The sequence below is a fragment of the Ambystoma mexicanum genome, chromosome 5q (genome assembly GCF_040938575.1).
Source record: "Ambystoma mexicanum isolate Mex_15411 chromosome 5q, UKY_AmexF1_1, whole genome shotgun sequence".
Taxonomy (NCBI): domain Eukaryota; kingdom Metazoa; phylum Chordata; class Amphibia; order Caudata; family Ambystomatidae; genus Ambystoma; species Ambystoma mexicanum.
The window spans coordinates 101,993,700-102,013,880 of NC_090933.1; the positions used below are offsets into that span (position 1 = coordinate 101,993,700).

The 20,181-nt window shown below is 48.2% G+C and overlaps 1 protein-coding gene across 1 annotated transcript in view; it reads right to left on the reverse strand.

Moving 5' to 3' along the window:
* TEX10 (testis expressed 10) overlaps positions 1 to 20,181 on the reverse strand; it is a 926,719-nt gene that overhangs the window by 159,869 nt on the left and 746,669 nt on the right. Inside the window, exon 11 of the mRNA XM_069620605.1 lies at positions 18,294 to 18,374. Within this exon, the coding sequence (XP_069476706.1) occupies positions 18,294 to 18,374 (81 nt within the window). The remainder of the gene's footprint in view (positions 1 to 18,293; positions 18,375 to 20,181) is intronic.

The window sequence follows — 20,181 nt, forward strand, 5'->3', positions numbered from 1 at the left end:
TTCCGGCTCGGTTACTGCCGGACTCATCTTACCATTACGCCTCTGTGATTCCCGGAATTACCGGGGCATTACAACCCCCGGTGACCCGGGAATTCCGGAGGCGGAATGGTGTAAATCCCCATTCCCATTGATTCCTATAGGACTCAATGGGAATGGGGACCATGGAAACACCAGAACCATCTTGTGATGCTGCTGGCGGGCGTTGTTAAACCCACCAGGTCAGACCTCCGCCTGCAGGAGTCGTGATCACCCGGTATGGAAACAACGGTGGCGGCGGGTTTACCATCACCGTTATTTCCATACCGGACGACATGTAATGAGGCCCAATATAGCTGAAATGAGGGTTTCAAATACCTAACTCGAAGGGCCTTCAGATTTCCACATAATAAAAAATGGGCAGTAGTTTCCACACCCTTGTCACGCAATGGGCATCCAGTGTTGTCGTTTTCATCCCAATTTCTTGTGCGGTCTCGTAGTGGTAGGGAGCCCATACGCAACCAAATATATAAGGCACGGGTATATGCTGGGCTGGTTGTATTCAGATAGCTTTTATAGCCCTGCGTCTGTTTTACAGTTACATAGGCAGGACCAGTTTTTAAAGCCAGGGTATTTATTGAGTGCGGGTCTAGAAGGAATGATTCGCTTTACAAGTTATATGGGGGAAGTACAGGATGAGGTAAACAGAACATAAGGGATCAATATAAGGGAGTGGGGACATTAGAACAGGGATGGATGGGCACGTTGTCAGCAAGGGATCTACAAGCAAGTGAGAAGGAAGCGTAGGGGAGCAGAATGCCCAGTCAGGTTAAGTGGGGAGTGGATGGGGTGTGGGCCTAGGCATTAAGGAGGAGCCATTCCTTGAAGAAGATGAGCTCCTTCCTGAAATACTGATAGTAGGGGAACCAGTCTGGTGTTGATGGGGAGGAGGTTCCAGAGTCTAGGCATATAGACCAAGAAGGCCTGTATGCTGGTTCTTGAACCTCTCCTCTAGCAATTAAAAATGATCTTCAGCATCATCAGAATCAACAGGCAGCCAACGTTATTTCTAAAGCATCTAATCTTGGATGTAGGCAGTAAGGGAGGCATAAAATGTGGTCACCTGAAATTCTTTAAAAGGGTGCATCAGAAGACACACTGCATCTTTTAGCCAACTTGGTATATCATCAGGAATAGTGTGGGGATTCTACATCTGCAAGCATTCATCCATATTTGGTTCTATAAAGTGCTGCCAGGGATAATAAACATGCGGGGCCAAATCACTTATATAGTTGAGACAGTTAATTGAGGGAGATACTTTCTGGTTGTAAATTCAGCTGAAAAAATGATTTAATCTACGTAGAAGAACAAGTTACTTAACAACTGTAACATTCTTTCGATTGGATGTTCGTCCCACGTATTCTTCATCTTATGATAACGGTATCGCAGCTTCAGCTGCTTTGGAAAAAAATGTCACCAGGGGGCGCTGTGTTCGAGAACGGAGAGTCGAAGTTCCTCGAGGGCCGCCGTCGACGTCATTCGTTGTATAAAGGGCTCGAGCAGCGCCTGTTACCTCAGTTCTGTTTTTACGGTGTTCATGGTCGCATTAGTTGATCAGGCTTTAAGTCTTAAGGAAGTCAGAGTGCAACTGGCGTAAACTGTACGGAGGGGTAGGATGGAAGGGTCGATGAGGAATACGTGGGAGGAACATCCAATCGAAAGAACGTTACAGCTCTTTCCCAGCTAGTTTATAGCATTCAGAGATTGCTAGAATTATTCATCTGGATAGAGTTTGTTTAGATACTGCAAGGCCCAATTTGTGCCAAGTACATCCAACCAATAGTTGGACACATTGTCGTATATTTGCCAATCTGGAAATATGAAAACTGAGAGCCTTTTTTGGGTCCAGTCTATGTAATCTTTCCTCTTCCTTACTAGCATGAAGTGGAGGATAAAAGGAAGGTAAGACAATCTTTTGTGACAGATGGAAATCAGACACTATTTTAGGCAAGAAAGATGGCTTGACTTTCAAAATAACCTTGTCCCTATGGAAAATAGTGTGAGGAGGCTTACAAGACAGTGCCTGCAACTCACTTACCCTGCGGGCTGATGTTATAGTCACTAACAGAATTTTTCTAAGAGTGAGCAGTCTTAATGGACAAGAACGTAAAGGTTCGAAAGGAGCACACATGAGAAATGTTAAGACTAGATTTAAATCCCAGATGGGCACCTGAAAAGGTGTCGGAGGGTATACATTTGTCAACCCTTTCAAGAATTGAATGACTAAAGGCATTTTAAAATAGGACACCTCTTCCGAGGAGCGCTTAAAGATAGATAGCGCTGCCAAGTAACCTTTTATCGTTCCAACTTGGAGCCCCAAATTGGCTAAGTGTAAGAGAAAAGAACGTACTGTTCGAGTATTACAAAGAAATGGATTCACATTCTTATCCCTGCACCAGTTACTGAACTTGTTCCAACGACACCGATACAGGGATTATGTTGCTGGCCTTCTGGCCGAAAGCAAAATCTCCATTACGTCATCCCGGAGGTCCCAATTCTTATATCTTAGCCTATCAGAAAACATGCGTGAAGGATAAGTGTCTTGACCTCTGGATGGAGAACCCGACCTTCCACTTCCGAGAGAAGATCCTCACTTTGTGGAAGACGTATTGGAGGGCAGATGGACATGTGCAGAAGGTCCAGATACCATGTCTTCCTGGCCCAATCCGGGGCAATTAGGATCATGGTTTTCCTGAACTTTCTCAACCTCCTGATTACGTGAGGAATCACGGGGACTGGAGGAAACGCCTAAAGAAGTAGAAATACCCAGTCCATGCGTCCCCTAGAGCTCCTCTTGGGGGAAATTCCCTTGAGCAATACAGTTCGCATTTCCGGTTGGCCCCGGTCGCAAGCAGGTCCACTTGAGGGGTTACCCAAAGGGCGAAGATCTCTTGAAGGACTTCCTGAGATAGCTCCTATTCGTGGGAGACTGCTCTGCCTGCTCAGAGCGTCTGCCGCCGTGTTTAGCTCTCCGGCGAGGTGAACTGCCGATAGAGAGATTCCTTCTTGCATTGCCCAGAACCAGAGCTGCATTGCCTCTCTGCACAGTGGAAGTGATCCTACGCCTCCACTTTTGTTGAGGTAGTACATAGCCACTGTGTTGTCCGTCATTATCAGGACATTCTTTCCCTGTAAAGATGGCAGAAAAGCCTTCAGCGCTAGTCTGATTGCTCTCAGCTCCAAAAGGTTGATGTGTAGTTTGTACTCCGATGGAGACCAACGACCGCTGATTCTCAGATCGTTGGTGTGGGCTCCCCACCCCGTGAGTGAGGCATCCGTCACTACCGGTATCTCCGGCCGTGGTTGCCAAAAAGGTTCCTCCTTGAGGATATTCTCTTTGCAAGCCCACCATAGGAGATCTTGAGCCACTTTGGTCGGCACTTGTAGAAGATCTGACATCTCCTCTGAAAACTGGGACTATTGAGTCCTGAGGGCCCACTGAAGGGATCTCATCCTCAATATGGCCTCTGGCACCAGAAAAATGCAGGATGCCATGAGGCCTAGCAACCATAGAAAGTCGAATGCCGGTAGACGTTGGGCATTTTTGAAATTTCATTACCATCGGCAGAATGTGGTGAGCTCTCTCCTCGGAAGGCGAGGCTTTCCCTGAGGAAGTGTCCAGGATCACTCCAATGAATTGGAGTTTTTGGCTTGGAATCATTTGTGACTTCTTGTAATTGAGGGAGAAGCCCAAACTGTGTAAGAAGTGGCAGGTCAAGGCAAGATGTTCCTGGGCTCGATCGGATGAACTCGCCTTGATTAGCGAATCGTCCAGATAAGGGTAGAAGTGAATCCCCCTTCTTCTGACACTCGCTGCCACCACCGCCATCAGTTTGGTGAAATCCCTCGGGGCGGAGGTTAGCCCAAATGGTAGAAGACAAAACTGATAATGTGAACCACCAATTGCGAACCTCAGGTACTTTCTGTGCTTGAGATGGATTGGCACATGAAAGTAAACATCCTGAAGGTCCAATGAAACCAGCCAGTCCTGAAGTTCAAGAGCCTGAAGGATCTGAGAAAGGGTCACCATCTTGAACTTGTCCTTCCCGAGGAACTTGTTCAAGCTTCTCAAGTCCAAGATGGGTCTCAATCCTCTGTCCTTTTTGGGGATGAGAAAATAGAGGGGTGGGGGGGAATTTACCAGCCCTTGTTCCTATCCGCTACAGGTACATGTCCTATTGCACCTTTCTCTAGCAGGGTTAAAATCTTCTGCACAAGGAGCGGGTCTGGAATTTTTAGAGTTGGCTCCCAGTGGATGATCTTGAGGTCTTTGATGAAAAGGAAGACAGTAACCATGGGTCACTATCTCTAATGCCCAGGCATCTGACGTAATACCCCGCCATTCGCCCAGATACCGAATGATTCTGCCTCCCACCAGGGTTTTGTGGGTTAAGACCTCAAAGTGGCTTTGCAGCAGTGGATGAGGAGGTAGTAGCCGCTGCTGTGGCCGATCGAGCACCTCTCCCTTTTCCATCACAAAAAGGTTTTCTCTGTTGGCCTCTGAGACTGGCCTGCCCCCTCCCTTTGCCAAAAGAGGAATAGAAGCGAAAAGGGCGACTCTTCTAGGAAGATGAGCCTGCGTAAGAGTGTTGTTGAGGTTGCCTTATAGCAGCGCTGAGTGATTTTGCTACTGCTTTCGAGGTCTGCAGCTTCTCCATGCTCTCATCTGCCTTGCTGCCAAACAACCTCAAGCTGTCAAAGGGCATATTAAGTAATCTAGATTGCACATCAGGTGCAAAACCAGATTTTCTTAGCCATGCGAATCTGCGCAAGACCGTGCTAGATGCCATGGACCTGCTTATACTATCTGCAGTGTCCAATCCTGACTGAAGGCATTCCTCTATAGCCTCTTTACCATCCTTCACTTTAGCCAGTAAACCATCCTGTCCTCACGTTCCGGGATGCGTTCAGCCACTGATGACATGCAGTCCCACAGGGTATAAGTAAATCTTGCTAATGTGCAAGTGACACTAGTCGATTTCAGGGCCATGCTACCCGAAGTAAAAGCTTTCCGGGCCCAAGCATCAACTTTATCGTCCCTGTCTGGTGGTATTGATGGGTAAGCTTATTGCCTAGTGGAGGTTGCAGTTTGAACCACTAGACTTTCAGGAGATGGATGTTTGGATAAATATTCTGGATCTGACAAAGCTGGCCTATATTTTGGAACCAGTGTCTTATTTACTGCTGCAATTGAATCAGGAGTATTCCAATTTATCATTACCCTTTTTTGCAGTGCTTTGTGAAATGGAAGAACAGGATCTTTTAAGGGACCCTCACTCAGGATGTCAGTCATGTCATCCTGGTCAAAATCCGGGGAAGCTGCTTTCTAACCCATAAAATCAATGACCCTTCCCAGAAGATTCCTATAACTGGGATCAGCATGATCTATAGGATCTGGCCTTTCAAAATCCACTTCAAGTGAAGTGTCTAAGGCACTGGCATTTTTTAGACAGTCAAAGGTCTGTTATCTTATACTGTGGGTCCACTAGTTCATCAGGAACCTCCCCGGCTCCAAATCTAATTCCAGCTGGAGTGAAATCCTCTTCAGAGGAATGTTCCTCATATATAGATGAGGAACATTAAAAAAATTGGATTAAAAAAATTCCTGTCTAGGTTGAGGGTGAAAAGTCTTTTCAGGCATAAAAGGTGGAATTTGCCTAGGCATAGACAATGGCGTCAACTTGGGTCTTGGTATCAAAGAAGGCGGCGTTGATAGGGTAGACGCTGGCTTCGACGGTGTCGAAGGCGGCTTCGAAGCGGTCGAAGGAGGCTTCGATTCTGCTAAAGGTGTCAATGTCATTTTCGTCAGGGGTCTCGAGTCAAGTCTTGGTTTTGACTTCGACGTCGATGTCGATTCCGCTAGCCCCGATTTATGCACCGGGGCTTAAACTTAGTGCGAGGCGTCAGGCAACTTTCCCTTGAAGACACACTCGACTCTTTCAACCCTTGCATGTTTGGATCTTGATTTTTCTCTGTCACTTTTAGAGTGAGTAGAGGCATGATCACCACGCAGCAACTTCGAGGGGGTCTGGGCTGCTTTCTCGAATATCTTAAGCATCGACCCCGGAAGGGCTCCCATTTTTTGGGGGAATCGTGCTTAGAGGGGTGAGTTACTCTCCTCTCAGAAGAGGACGAGGAGGAAGAAGACCTATGATGTCGATGATGTTGCTTTTTTGACTTTTTAGTCGAGGATGAGGAAGATTTCCTCAAGCGACTTTCCGATCTCGATCTCCTCGACTCGTGACAAGATTTTCTACCGGATTCATCCGAATCCTTTTGTCTTTTTGAAGACTTATATTTCTCCTCCCCCACCGCCAGCTTACCTCTGCGTTCCCTAAGAGCCTTATTTGACATGGCCTGACAGGACCCCCACTCATCAACCTGATGGTCTGGGCTGAGGCACCAGAGGCAATTCCGATTTGTGTCGGTTATAGACATCTTCCTGCCACACATCAGACATTATCTGAACCCTATCTTGGGTGTGGAGGGAGTTGAAGAAATTCTTGATGCGCCGTTCGTAACACGAAGCAGTTGCGTCGGAAAAACGAAACTGAGGTAACGGGCGCTGCTCGAGCCCTTTATACAACAGATGATGTCGACGTCCGACGGTGGCCCTTTGACTCTGCGGTCTTGAACACAGCACCCCCTGGTGAAAAATGTTTCCGAAGCAGCTGTAGCGGGGATACGATTATCATAAAATAAGGAATACGTGGGAGGACACAAGTCATTCAAAGCTCCTTTTTCAATTATCAAAAACTGGCCTTAGGTATGTTGCCAACATTTTGAGCTACAAATCGGAGAAATGATTAGCTATTTATATGTAACAACAAAAAAAAAGGAAAAAACAGAAAACAGGGAAAAGGTAGTGTCCTTTTACTTTATATTACAAATTGATCAGTGGTACGGAGGAAGACTGGTGCCAAAATAGTGCAAAGAGATTTCTCCAGGGGAAGAATAGGAACTTCGCTGTATCGTAGTCTTCAGCTATGAACAGGCTTATGTGTCACACTGAGTCACCAACTTCATCATAAGTGGATATGTACATATTACTGTATAACCCTGCAAGCTTGCCCGTTTCTATGTTCAGCAAGGGTATAGATGTCACAGATGTAATCAAATGTCTATTGATTTGATATGAATGCTTTACCTCTGTCCTCAGCTCATATTGGAATTATGTATGGACTATATTAAGCAGTATCCTTGGAGATCTACTGGCACTTGATTTGCAAAGTCTAGCAGTAGCAAGGTATTCACAAGTGAACAGGAGTTCAAGAACATAAAAGACCACCAAAGTGATCTACTTGGAAAAAGTGGAAGGGAGTTTTCTGTCTTGCAAAATTGAATATATAATGGGAAACTGAGCAGCCTTCAAAATATGGGACATGGGATCTGAACCTTTTTCTCCCAATTTAGATATATATATATATGGGATACATTACTCACCGTAATCGTATTTCTGATGCTTGTATCTGCTTAGATTCACATGCTGTGCATAGGCCGACATCTAGTGGAAGCTGCGGAGTATTACAGTTTGTTTTTCGAAACTCGAAAATGGGCGTCGACACAGGCGTGCCAGTAATACTATCCCTAGTGTGACGTCCACTGTACCCAAGATCCCTCACGCGTCTAGGATCCTCAGATTGTATTTTTTCTGACATGAGGAAGCATGAGGAGTAGCGCGAGTACAGATAATCCAAGCAGATAGACAGAACGGTAAGACTACAAGCAATCATGCGCCTTCTCTCGGAGGGGAGGAAGGGTGGGTCGCATGTGAATCTAAGCAGATACAAGCATCAGAAATACGATTACGGTGAGTAATGTATCCCTTCTGAGGCTTGTGGAATCTGCTTAGATCACATGCTGTGCATAGATTAGCGAGCAGTACCAGAAGAAGGAGGTGGGATGTGAGAAGGGTCATGAGCAAACAGGTGTCTTAGAACCGCTTGTCCCACTTGTGTATCTGTCTTGGAATGAGTGTCAATGCAGTAATGCTGAGTAAAAGTGTGAATAGAGCTCCAAGTAGCTGCTTTGCAAATGGTGTCGAGGGGAACATTTGCAATGAAAGCCAGAGTGGCCCCAATGCCTCTAGTAGAATGGGCCCTTGGCGTAACAGGCAGAGTCTTTTCAGAAAGAGAGTAACACAGCTGTATACAGTTGATAATCCACTTCGAGATCGCGCCTTTAGAGACGCGATCCCCCTCTCTGCCTGTAGCTACGGAGACAAACAGTTGATCTGTTTTCCTTAGCGGTCTGGTTTTATTTACATAGTAAAGGACCGCCCTACGCACATCAAGGGTGTGTAGTTTCACCTCAGCCGAGCTTTGCGGGTTCTGGAAGAAAGCCGGAAGCTCGATGGACTGGTTTACATGGAACTTAGATATAAATTTAGGTGAGAACCTAGGGTGTGTGCGTAAAACCAGTTTGTCCTTGTGGATAGTAAAGAAAGGATCCTGCACTGACAGAGCCTGAATTTCACTGACCCTTCTTATAGAGGTAATGGCTACTAAGAAGGCCGTTTTATAAGTCAGGTGTTTGAGACTACTTTTATGCATGGGTTCGAAAGGGGGGCCCATGAGCTTAGCTAGCACCACATTGAGGTCCCATCCTGGCGGTGGGTTCGAAATAGGAGGGTGAAGTCTCTTTACTCCTTCCATGAAGGCTTTAACTACTGGTACTTTCCACCACGATACTTTGTTATGGGATGTGGTGTAAGCCGAGAGGGCTGCCAGGTGTACTTTCAGAGAGTTAAAAACCAAACCTGCGTCCAGCAGGTGGAGCATGTATGTTACAACGTTGGAAGGAGTGCAATCAACTGGGTTGATTTGTTTATTCTGGCACCAAATAACGAATCTCTTCCACTTGTCAAAGTAACAGTGCCTTGTGTTTGGTTTCCTGGATTCTTTTAGGATGTCCATACACCTTTGTGGTAAATTGAGATGCCCAAACTCTATGACCTCAGGGGCCATGCTGCCAGGTTCATTGAGTTGGGTTCCTGGTGCACTGTTTGACCTTGTTGCTGGGACAGTAGGTTGTACCAGGCTGGGAGTTTGATGGGCTCGCACACCGCCATCCTGCGTAGGTGTGGAAACCATGGTTGTCTCGCCCACATGGGAGCAACTAGGATGAGCGTCATCGATTCCTTGTTCATCTTGTACACCACCTTCCTGATGAGAGGAGTTGGTGGAAAAGCGTACGCAAACATCCCTGACCAGTTCATCCACAGGGCGTTCCCTTGGGAGTCTGGCTGGGGGAACCTGGATGCAAATCCTGGGCATTGTTTGTTTCCGCTTGTGGCGAATAGGTCTATAGTGGGGAAACCCCACTGAGAGAAGAGATCTTCTACGATATCTCTGTGAAGGACCCATTCGTGTTCTTCTGGGAGGGAGTCTCTGCTTAGGGCATCCGCTAGGGAATTGAGCTCCCCTGGAACATGTTGTGATGACAGGAAGATGTTCCGTCTGAGTGCCCATATCCAGATTTTCTGGGCAAGCTTGGACAGATTTGGCGAACGAGTCCCTCCTTGTTTGTTCAGATAGAACATGGCTGTCGTGCTGTCCGTCTGGATCTGCACCGACAAGTTTAGCAGATGGGGCTCGAACGCCTGAAGCGCTCGGAATACTGCCAGAAGCTCTAGCAGGTTGATGTGGTTCTTGGCTACTGAGTGAGACCAGAGACCCTGAGCTGTGTGGTGGAGATGGTGAGCTCCCCACCCAGTCAGGCATGCATCTGTAGTCACCACTGCCTGTACTTCGGGATCGTAAAAGGGTTTTCCCCCTGCGAGATTCTCTCTTGTCCACCAGTGTAAGCTCTGTACGAGTGTTGGCGAAACGACCACTAGATCGTCCCACTGACCACTTGCCTGAGACCACTGTTTCGCCAACCATTCCTGCATGGGACGCATGCGCAGACGCGCGTGGGGGACCAGGTAAATGCATGACGCCATCATGCCCAGTAACCGCATTGCTTTGCGTACCGTTATTTGTTGACCTGACTGATAATGTGGAATTTGTAGTAGTATATTCCGAATTCTCTCTTCCGAAGGGAAGGTCAACCCTTTCTGAGTATCTAGGATTGCTCCTAGGAACTGTTTTGAGGTGCTTGGCACCAGACTTGACGACTTCTCGTTGATAGAGAAGCCTAATTCGTGGAGGAGGTCGATAGTCCTCTGAATGTTTGACCGGCAAATTCCTGGGGTTTCCCCCGTTATGAGCCAGTCGTCCAGATAAGGGTATACAGGGATTGCCTCCCTGCGTAGGTGTGCAGCTGCCACCGCCAGTACCTTGGTGAATACCCTTGGTGCTGAAGCTATCCCGAAGGGCAGTACCTTGAATTGGTAGTGGCGACTGTCCACCTTGAAGCGCAAGTATTTTCTGTGCGCTGGGAGCATGGAAATATGAAAATAGGCATCTTTCATATCCAAGGTTGCCATGTAATCCCCCTTTTTTAGGAGGGGGATTACCTCTTGTAGCGTGGTCATACGGAATTTTTGGGGCTTGACATACTTGTTGGCAGGCCGTAAGTCCAATACTGGGCGCATTGTCAAATCTTTCTTTGGCACAAGGAAGTAAGTTGAATAGATACCCTTGTTTACCTGGTGTCCTGGGACGAGTTCTATCGCGTCCTTTTCTAGCAGAATGGCGATCTCCTCGAGAAGGATCTTCTGATGTTCTAAGGAGTGTATTCTTTGTCGTGGAGGGTGGTTCCGGGGACGCTGCAGTAATTCTATACAATATCCTGCGGACACTGTTGACAGCACCCATCTGTCTGAGGTGATCCCTTCCCAAGCCTGGGTGAAGTTGGAAATGCGTCCCCCTACTGGGGTTGCGTGAGAAGGGACCCTGAACTGAGCGTCACTGCTTTGGCGGAGGCGTGCCACCTCCCTTGTTGGGGCTGCCTCTGCCTCTTCCACGACCTCTCTTGTTACCTTTACTGTAACTTTGGGTAGACTGCTGGTTGTTGTTCCATTGTGTACCCTGTCCTTGGGCATAGTTGCCTCTATGTGAATTTTGGCCGCGTGGGCGACGAAAATTATTGTTCCCCCTCTGGTTCGGGGGTTTGTTGGTAAGCTGGCCAAGGGATTTGAGAGTCTCGTACTCGTCCTTGGCATTTTTAAGTGCCTCTTCGACCGCTTTCCCAAACAATAGATCTGGTTCCACCGGCTTGTCTATTAATGACGCCTGTGTTTCTGTCTTGAAACCCGACTGCCGTAACCACGCATGTCTCTTGATAACAGTACCTTCTGCTATCAATCTTCCTGCGTTGTCTGCAGCGTCGAAAGTTGCTTTTAAAATGCAACCAGACACGGCTCTCCCTTCTGCCGAGATCCGAGCCATCTGGCCCTTTAACGGTTCAGGAGCAGAGGCTATGAGCGCCGCGACCTCTTCCCATTGATGGCAGTTGTAACTTGCCAACAGGGTGGTGGAGTTAGCAATCCTTGCTTGGTAGGCGGACGTTGAGGCTACCTTCCTGCCAAACCCATACAGTCTTTTGCTCTCCTTGTCGGGAGGAGCTTCCGACGACGATAAGGGTGTCCCAGCCCTCTTCCGAGTGTTGGTAACCACTAGGGAGTCTGGTTTAAGATGACCTCTTATATAAAGAGGGTCAGACTGGGCTGCCCGAAAAAGTTTTTCGACTCTGGGGTTGACGGCTCTGGTGAGGTTAGGATTCACCAGGGATGGATCGATTCTACGTTGGATGGATTTAAGGATAGGGATGGTCTGAGCGACCGGCCTCCTCTCTCCCACCAACTCTTCTGCGAAGTCCCTTTCCTCCTGTACACCGTGGGTGTCGATGTGAAAATGTTCTGCTGCGCGAGCAAGAACTTCATTAAGGAGGGGTTGGTTATCAACTGGCGAGTCGGTAACTGGGGCTTCGCTCTCTACCGGGGAATCTACTCTGTAAATTTCCTCATCTTCTACCTCCTCCAGGTCCTCATCCTCCGCATAGTATTCAGACCCGGTTCGTTCCTCCATAATTGAAAACTCCTGGTCCCCTTCAGGGAAAGGTTGTCCTTGGTATCTGGGGTGTGGAGTAGAGTATGGAGTAGAGTAAGGCTGCACCTCGAAGGGGTCAGGTCTTTCGACCCGGGCCTTTTTACTTAGGGGGATAGGATCAGAGGAGCCTGAGGGTGTGGCCCCTTGAGGGTCATACGAAAGGAAATGTTCTGGGTTTTTGTCATAAAAATCCGCTAAGGAAGACATTCTTGACATGACCCTGTCTATGTCCTCACTGGACCATTCTTTGGAACAGGGTATGGCTTTAGTAGGCAACTTAGAGGACTTATCAAGGGTACCCTTGCTGGATGTTGCTGTCCCAGTAGATTTATGTTTATCTGTCTGCTTGGGGTGGAAGGATGGTCTTACAGGAGTGGAAGGCTGAGCTTTCCGCTGTTTCCCTCCCTCCCCGTGCGTGGAAAAATGTTTTCCCTGCCCCTTAGAGGCCCCAGAGACTTTCGACGCCTGGCGCCGAGGGTCGGGAGAGGTATTCTGTTTGGAGGGTGGGGCCTCGCTGGTGTTAACTGCGCTCTCGGTCTCTTGGAGCGCGGCCTGGGGGTGGAAGTCGTCTTCGTCTTCCGACGATGGAACTTCCGTTAATCTAGGGAGCGAGGCACTCTTGGCAAGAGTGGATGATTGCCTTGCGTCATGAGGCGATCTCGATCGAGAGCGCCCAGAGGACACCGAGTCGGACCGTTCTATCCGTGCCTCTTTCCGAGAAGTCAACGTCGTCGAGGTTCGGTTGGACTTAGTGTGCTTAGTGTGTGTAGGTGTAGCGCTTGCGTCGCCGGGGGTCTTCCCCATAGCCGCCCTGTCGGACAACCTTCCGAGGTCGGGGACCTGCGCTCGGCAGTCTTTCGACGCCGTAATGCCCTCGCCGTCCGAAAGTACGGCGTCGCTGCCATCGCTGAAGGCGCCCTCCGCTGCCATGGCTGCCTGCCTGGCGTGGTGGGCCCAACGCTTTGTCGAACGGTCCTTAAGTGTTTTAGGTTTAAACCTACTACACGCTCTGCAGTTCGCTTCGGGGTGGTCCCTCGGCAAGCAGAGATTGCACGTGGCGTGCCTGTCGACCCAAGGGTATTTGCGATTGCACTTGGGGCAGAATTGGAAAGGGGTACCCTCCATACGCACCTTGAGGCAGCGGGCTGATAAGTGTAGGAAATATATATGTACCTATATACCAAGAGTGAAGAGTATGTACCACCCCCCACTCTCCCTACTTGCAGGGCCGAGGCCAGCGGCCTACTAGGCCCGGGCCGAGGCCAGCGGCCTTCCGAGGCCCAGATCCGTCGTGCAGCAGCCGACGGTCGATGTCTTCTCCAGCCGTCGTCGAGATCGATGGTCGACGTTGGGGTGGGGAAGGATGTCAATAAATAATTTTAAATTGCAATATAATAGCAAAAGTATGGCTAAGGCCAGGGGACTCCGCAAGATGCTTCCGACCAGTATGGCGGAAAAAAACAATCTGAGGATCCTAGACGCGTGAGGGATCTTGGGTACAGTGGACGTCACACTAGGGATAGTATTACTGGCACGCCTGTGTCGACGCCCATTTTCGAGTTTCGAAAAAACAAACTGTAATACTCCGCAGCTTCCACTAGATGTCGGCCTATGCACAGCATGTGATCTAAGCAGATTCCACAAGCCTCAGAAATATATATATATATATATATATATATGTTTGAATTGTGTGCCAAAATACAGAGAAAAAAAATCCAAAAGATCGTTAGAGTTGTGTGTGTGTGTGATATATATAGCAGAAAAAGGAGGAAAGGGCGAATCACACTCCCGCAGGCACAAAAACAAGTGCCAGGTTCAGTAAGGGGTCGGAAAACAACCCACCACAGACACAGTATAAGAATTACTGATGTCTTTAATGTTTAGTCAAGATTAAAAAAAACAAATGCATCGTGCAGAGAACAAATGCACGACACAGGGCAGCACATAGAAAACAAAACATCAACAGGACGCCTAGGTGGAGCAGCCTGCAAACAACGAGTTTTGTGCTATATTAAGCGCTTGATCACGTGATATATTTATATCTACTTTTTTAATGAGATGCCCTCATCTCAGGATGACATCCCCATCTCTAACCCGGTCACCATCCCCCCTCTCTTGGTCTGACCACTCTCTCCTTTCCTCCCACATGGGGCCCCTTGGCCCTCTATCCTAGCGACCCTGTACAGTGCCAGCCTCCTTCGCCGTCATTCGACCGATGAAGCGAGTGCCAGTTTCTGCTTTTGCCTCCACCTTGATCCCCCCTAATGCCCCCACTCCACGACTTCTTCTGACTCGGTCCTTGCTAACCTGCACCTTACCATCTCTAACACCCTTGACATCCTTGACCCTGCCATGAGAATCTGTTTAAAACCTGCCACCAAGAACAGCTGGTATGACCCTGATCTAGCATCCCTGAAACGCAAGGGCAGAGTTGCTGAACGGAAGTGGCAGACCTTGGGCTTATACTCTGACAAACTGGCCTATCGCCTGCTCCAAAGGCTATCTCTTCTCTATTCACTCCGAAGCGAGCCCACATCCAAGCCTGCATCTCTGGAGACACTAACAACACGGCCAAACTTATCAGAATCTGCAAGGAACTCCCCAATACAATTGCAGTCTCCAGCGCTCTCCTGCTTTCCCAGGCTCTCTGCACTGCCTTGGCCTCCCACTTCACATCCAAAACTCAGGACATCCTGTCCTTGCTCTCCTCCAACCCCATTCTCATCTCCCATGCCTGCTCTCCTGCCTCCCATGGCCCCCTCCTACCACAGCGCCGGATGAAGTCTCTAAAGTGGTCCGCTCTATGAAGGCCTCCTCAGTACAGGTGCTCCTCTGCTCCTCCAGAACCATAAAGACAACATCATCTCGCCCCAGCTTTTGCAGACTTCTGGAAACACTCCTTTGCCGCTGGCTCTTTCCCTTTATCCCTCAAACACCCCCCTCTTAAAAAGGCTGTCTGCTGACCACACCTGCCCAGCTAACTATTGCCCTATCTCTACTACCCCCTTCCTGGGGAATCTCTTGGAAAAGGTGGTCCTCCCCCCAACCGACCCTCCGCACTGATCTTGTTGGTTGCCTTCAGGACCATCAATCTGGATTCCGGGCATCCAGAGGCACGGAAGCATCTCTCCTGAACACCCGTGAAACCATGCTCGCAAATCACTCTCCTGCTGTTCTCCTTGATCTCTCCTCTGCCTTTGACACAATCAACCATTCTATATTCATAAAACGACTGACGCCCTCGGCATCATTGACCAAGCACCGATTGGCTGACTTCTTTGCCCACTAACCGCCCTTCCCAGCTGCAACTGGGTTCTTTCTCCTCCACCACCACCCTCTCTACCTGTGACGTCCCCCGGGGCTCTATCCTATCGCCATAGCTCTTCAATATCTATCTCGCCCCTCTTATTAACCTGATGATCTCCTTCTCACCTCATTCCCAGTGTTATGCCGATGACACGCAGCCTTCCTTCAAACTTCGCTCTATTTCCCTCTCTTCCTCCTCTCTCATCCCCGACTGTCAGCCATTCAGGCATGGTGTGCAGCAAATGATCTCGGTCTCAATGCCAGTAAGACAGATTTTCTCATCGGGACACCTGTGCCCTCCTTTGCTCCTACCCTCTGGTCACTCTCTTTGGGCCCTCTAGCCTCACCATCTTCTGAGGCTAAAAACCTTGGGGTCATTTTTGACACTGCTCTCTCCTTCACCGCTCACATCATGGACCTTACCAAGAAGTCCCACTTCCAGCTACACCTGCTTATAGACATTCTCCCTTTTCTCACCTTCCCCCAGAAGCTCAATGTCACTAGAGCTATGGTCCTCTCCAAGCTGGATTACTACAACAGCCTCTTTCTCAATCTCCCTCTTTCCCCCCCTCCAGCTAATCCAGAATAGGGCTGCAAGACTTAGCCTTGGCCTCAAGCCCAGGGACTGCATCTCTCCAGCCAACAAATCTTTCTACTGGCTCCCGGTGGCTGCAAGGATCAAATTCAAGACCATCTGCATCATCCACAAGGCCGTCTGGGACCTGGGACCACACGATCTCCAACATTCCCTTCCTAAACACTCCCCTTCTAGAGCCAAACGCTCCTCTAATTCCAACTCTCTGACAGTCAAACGCTTCTCTCTCCTCGGCTGGTGCCTCCCTCTAGAACAGCCTCCCTGACCCTCTCAGACTTGAGCCGAATCTCCTTAGGTTCTGTGAACTGTTCAAAACGCTTCTCTACCACTTTCCCCCTTTCCCATCCCTGCTAATCACCGCACTGCAGCTGTGAGAGGTGGCCTGAGCCTCAAGAATCCCACATGATCCAAGGCCCTTCCTCCCAGTCAACACCAGCCCCCCCCCACTGCACTACTCAGCGGGCCCCTGGCTTACCATCCTTGAGTCGCCTGTACTAGCACTTAGCCTGATGTTCTCCTCCTGGCTCCCCTTAACACTACCCTCCGAGGCCCTCCTCTAGCACTTGTCCACCCAGCCCATCCCCCTTCACTTCTCCACCCTTCTCCTTCCCCTGCACTTTCCCCAATGCACTTGCATGGCCGAATGCCACAAGGCCTAGTAGAACCACGACTATTATTTACCGTTTTGCCATTGTTATTTACCATGTTCGTTTTCCATTTAGCCTTGTAACATGCTGAGGACAGGGAATATTCATGAGCATGGGAATCCATGCCAGATCCCATGCTGGAGAAAGGGCCTTACAAATGCTCAATAAATAAATCCTTTCCATGGCCAAGGAGCAGAATTTCTACAAAAGAAAATAACGATCTTCCGACCGACAAGACCACTCCGATCAAGCAACGACATTCACCTGGAACCAAAACCGTACACACAAAAAACCTGGGGACTGGGGAGGATCTCATCATTCTCCCGCCTGGCAGCAGGAACATGGAACACCTCCCGAAAGAAATATGCAATACGAACGCTCACCAAGAATTCAGGAAACTACTTAAAACCTGGCTTTTCACCTCAGAATCAGGCAGTAACGACTAGGAATGACAAAGACACCACTGGAAACAGAACACACCGCAACAAAAATACATGGAAGGAAGAAGTCAGGGAGGGAGACTGAAAAAGACCCCTCCCAAACAATAGCCCAACTGTAGACATCCCCCCCAGGGACACGCACTATAGCTGCAGAGGGAGGAGCATTACCCAATTAACTGGCACCCCTGGAGGCCCTAAAGCGCCTTCCTCAGGGGGTGGGGGACCTCTGCACCAAGGGGCTGGGGTGGAGGCAAGGGTAAACACGCCCATGGCAACCTAAGAGCAAAACCTTCAACCATAATCATCTACACCCAGGGATGGGGGTAGGCCTTCACCTCATGACCACAGACCGCTAGACAGTTAGAGATGAAAGCCACCACAATGCTAAGAACCTGGCTAATGTACCGCTACAAACGCCCAGCACACAGCACGGGCAGAGACGCTGAGCACAGAAGTCCAAATCAACAAGGTAAGAAAAGCCCCACTAACCCAACCCTAAAACCTCAAGTTCTGCAGATACCTCTCAAACACTAAACAAAATCATTCTCTGCACAGCAATCTGCATGCACTTCACTACAGTGCAGCAATAAAACAAACCACACATAGTCCCGCACAACAGCACATGGGAATCTACTGAGCGTTAAATCGCAACCCAAGCTCAGCGAACAGTGCAAACCAAACTGAAGCGGTCAACAGGACATCACAACTCTCGCTCTACCTCTACCCGCTATGCCCTACTAACCCATCCCCACACTCCATCCTTTTCAGAGCCGCCAGAGCGCCAGGGGACCACTGGTCATAGTGTGCGATATAAATGAACTTTAACATTAAAAAGTACAAGAATTTAAAAGGTAAACAAAGTTTCCCAGTACTGATAATCTGACGAACTAATCAGTTTCCCCATAACAATGAGCAAAAGGCAAGGGAATTGAACCTGGAGGCTTTACTTCCCTTCAAAAATTCAGAACAGGTTAAAAACCACTGCAAAAAGAATGGGGGTTCATAGAAAATATAGAGGGAAAGTTGCAAAAAGAAATCTTTACTAAAAGCTTTGCTAGCAGAATTTGGGCTAATGTTTCACTTTGGATACATCTACAATATTAAGTAAAATGGTAGTACACAAACAGATCAGTGACAATAGTTGAACAACTCATGCCCTTTCTGTGGTAACACGCAGTCCTAAGTCTACAACAAGTCATTCAGTTGCTTTCAATATAGCTCAAGTTAGATGAATCATGCAAGAAACACTCGAAAAATAAGCCAAATCATTCCTTACCAGGTGTTTGGTGATAGCATTTTGAATAATATCCAAACATTGACTCCGTGCAGGCACAGTAGACAAACTTTGACACACTGCCTGTTAAAATTAAAGAAAAACATTTTTCAGACATTTCAAATATATTTTGAAGTATGCTGAATAAAGGACTAACACAATACATTGGATAGAGTAGTCAAATGTTAGTCCGAGAACCATATTTCTTATTTGTAGAATCTGGCACAAGGCCCTGAGCATTTTTGTTTTCAGTTGAACTGGTTTACCTGATTTCTTTCCTGATGAATCACCATTGAAGGCCTCACTAGAGAAGCAAATATCAGTGTGCACACCGAAGCGGCCCATTCTCAAAGTTCCTCACGGTCAGCATGCGCAACCAGTCAGTTTGTGTTTCCCTGTGCAATCTCCATGCATTGTTGTCTGTGTGTTACCCACTCCTCTGTGACAGCTTCCGTTGGATCATAGTTTGGTACAGCCTTGTTGTGATAGCAAAATGCCTAGTCCATACCTGGACGTTTCCAAGTTCCAAATTCACCCTAAATTCCCATAGAATTAGGGCCACTCGAGGAACTTTCTAAGATGTGTCACAGCTGCCCTTCCGGTACTAGTTCATGAAACAAAACTATTCTGCAGGCTTCATATACAGAAGAATTTCTTTTTGATTTTAGGAAAAGCGGATACACTGCCTTTCTTGCTGGTAACTTCCAATCTTGTGCATGATCCCATTCTCTTTTCTGCAAGTCTCTGACTTATTTCAATGACCACAACATAAAGGAGTCAAAACTGGTATACAAAACACTTATTTGGGCATTATCAACTAAATAATTGCACATATGACAACAACTGGTGGAAAACTGAATGTGGTAGATCTTGTGTTTGTTTGAAAAAAGCAAACAGGATGGAAGAAATACAAGAAATAAACTCATGGAAAATGAAATAAAGGAGAGTAGGGAAGAGGAAAGAAAAGAAAGAAAAAAGTGAAGCAAAGGATAAATGGGGAAGCGTGGTTATGGATGAGCTTATGCATCTGACCCAGCTGCCCGCCACCATCATCACCAGGAAGACCTGCACCCCACATAGCCTTTGTTTCAACCCCTAAAGAGATACCCGCCTGAGTGTTCGTCCGCCAACACCATCAGGAAGGCCAGCACCTCACACAGCCTTTGGTTTTAACCCCTGAAGGGATGCCAGTCTTAAAACCGCACCACTGCTCAAACCTGCTTTTGGGGTCAGATAGCAGCGGTTACTGCTGTGTGCTTTACTGAAGGAGTAAGAAGACTATCTAATCTCGACAAGATGATCAGGCCACCGGAGTGAGTGATGGACCCTCAGGAGGCACGATCATCAGAGATCTGTTCCCCAGCAATAATAGCACTCATCACCTCCCATTACCACCACACAATATTTTGTCTGCCTCTGAGCAAGGAGAGTTGCAGACAGGCTGCATTCCTCCATGCCGACAGCTATGGTGAGCAGGGTTAAAAATCAGTGGCAGATTGTCCATAATTGGCGAGGAGGTGTCGACCCACCGTCCCCTTTGCCCATTATGGAGGAGTCGAGGAGCTAGTACAGTGAAAAATTGAGCACACCCTCAGCAGCTTCTTCCAGCTGAGGGAGTGCTCATGCGCTGAATGAAATGTTTCCCTTTGACAATTCAGCCCCCAGCCGCGCATGCTCAATGAGCCATGCAAGGCTGGGTGCGTTTTGCTTCCCCAACCGTGCATAGCTCATTGGAAATGCTAGCTGGAGAACTGCATGTCTGTATGTGCAAGGGGAAGCTCCTTCACCTCCTTGTACATACAGTGGGGATTGGGGGGTGAAACCACTCGAATATGTAAAAGAAAAAAGGGGAACCGCATTGTAAAGGTCTCGGGAGAAAAAGACCTTTACA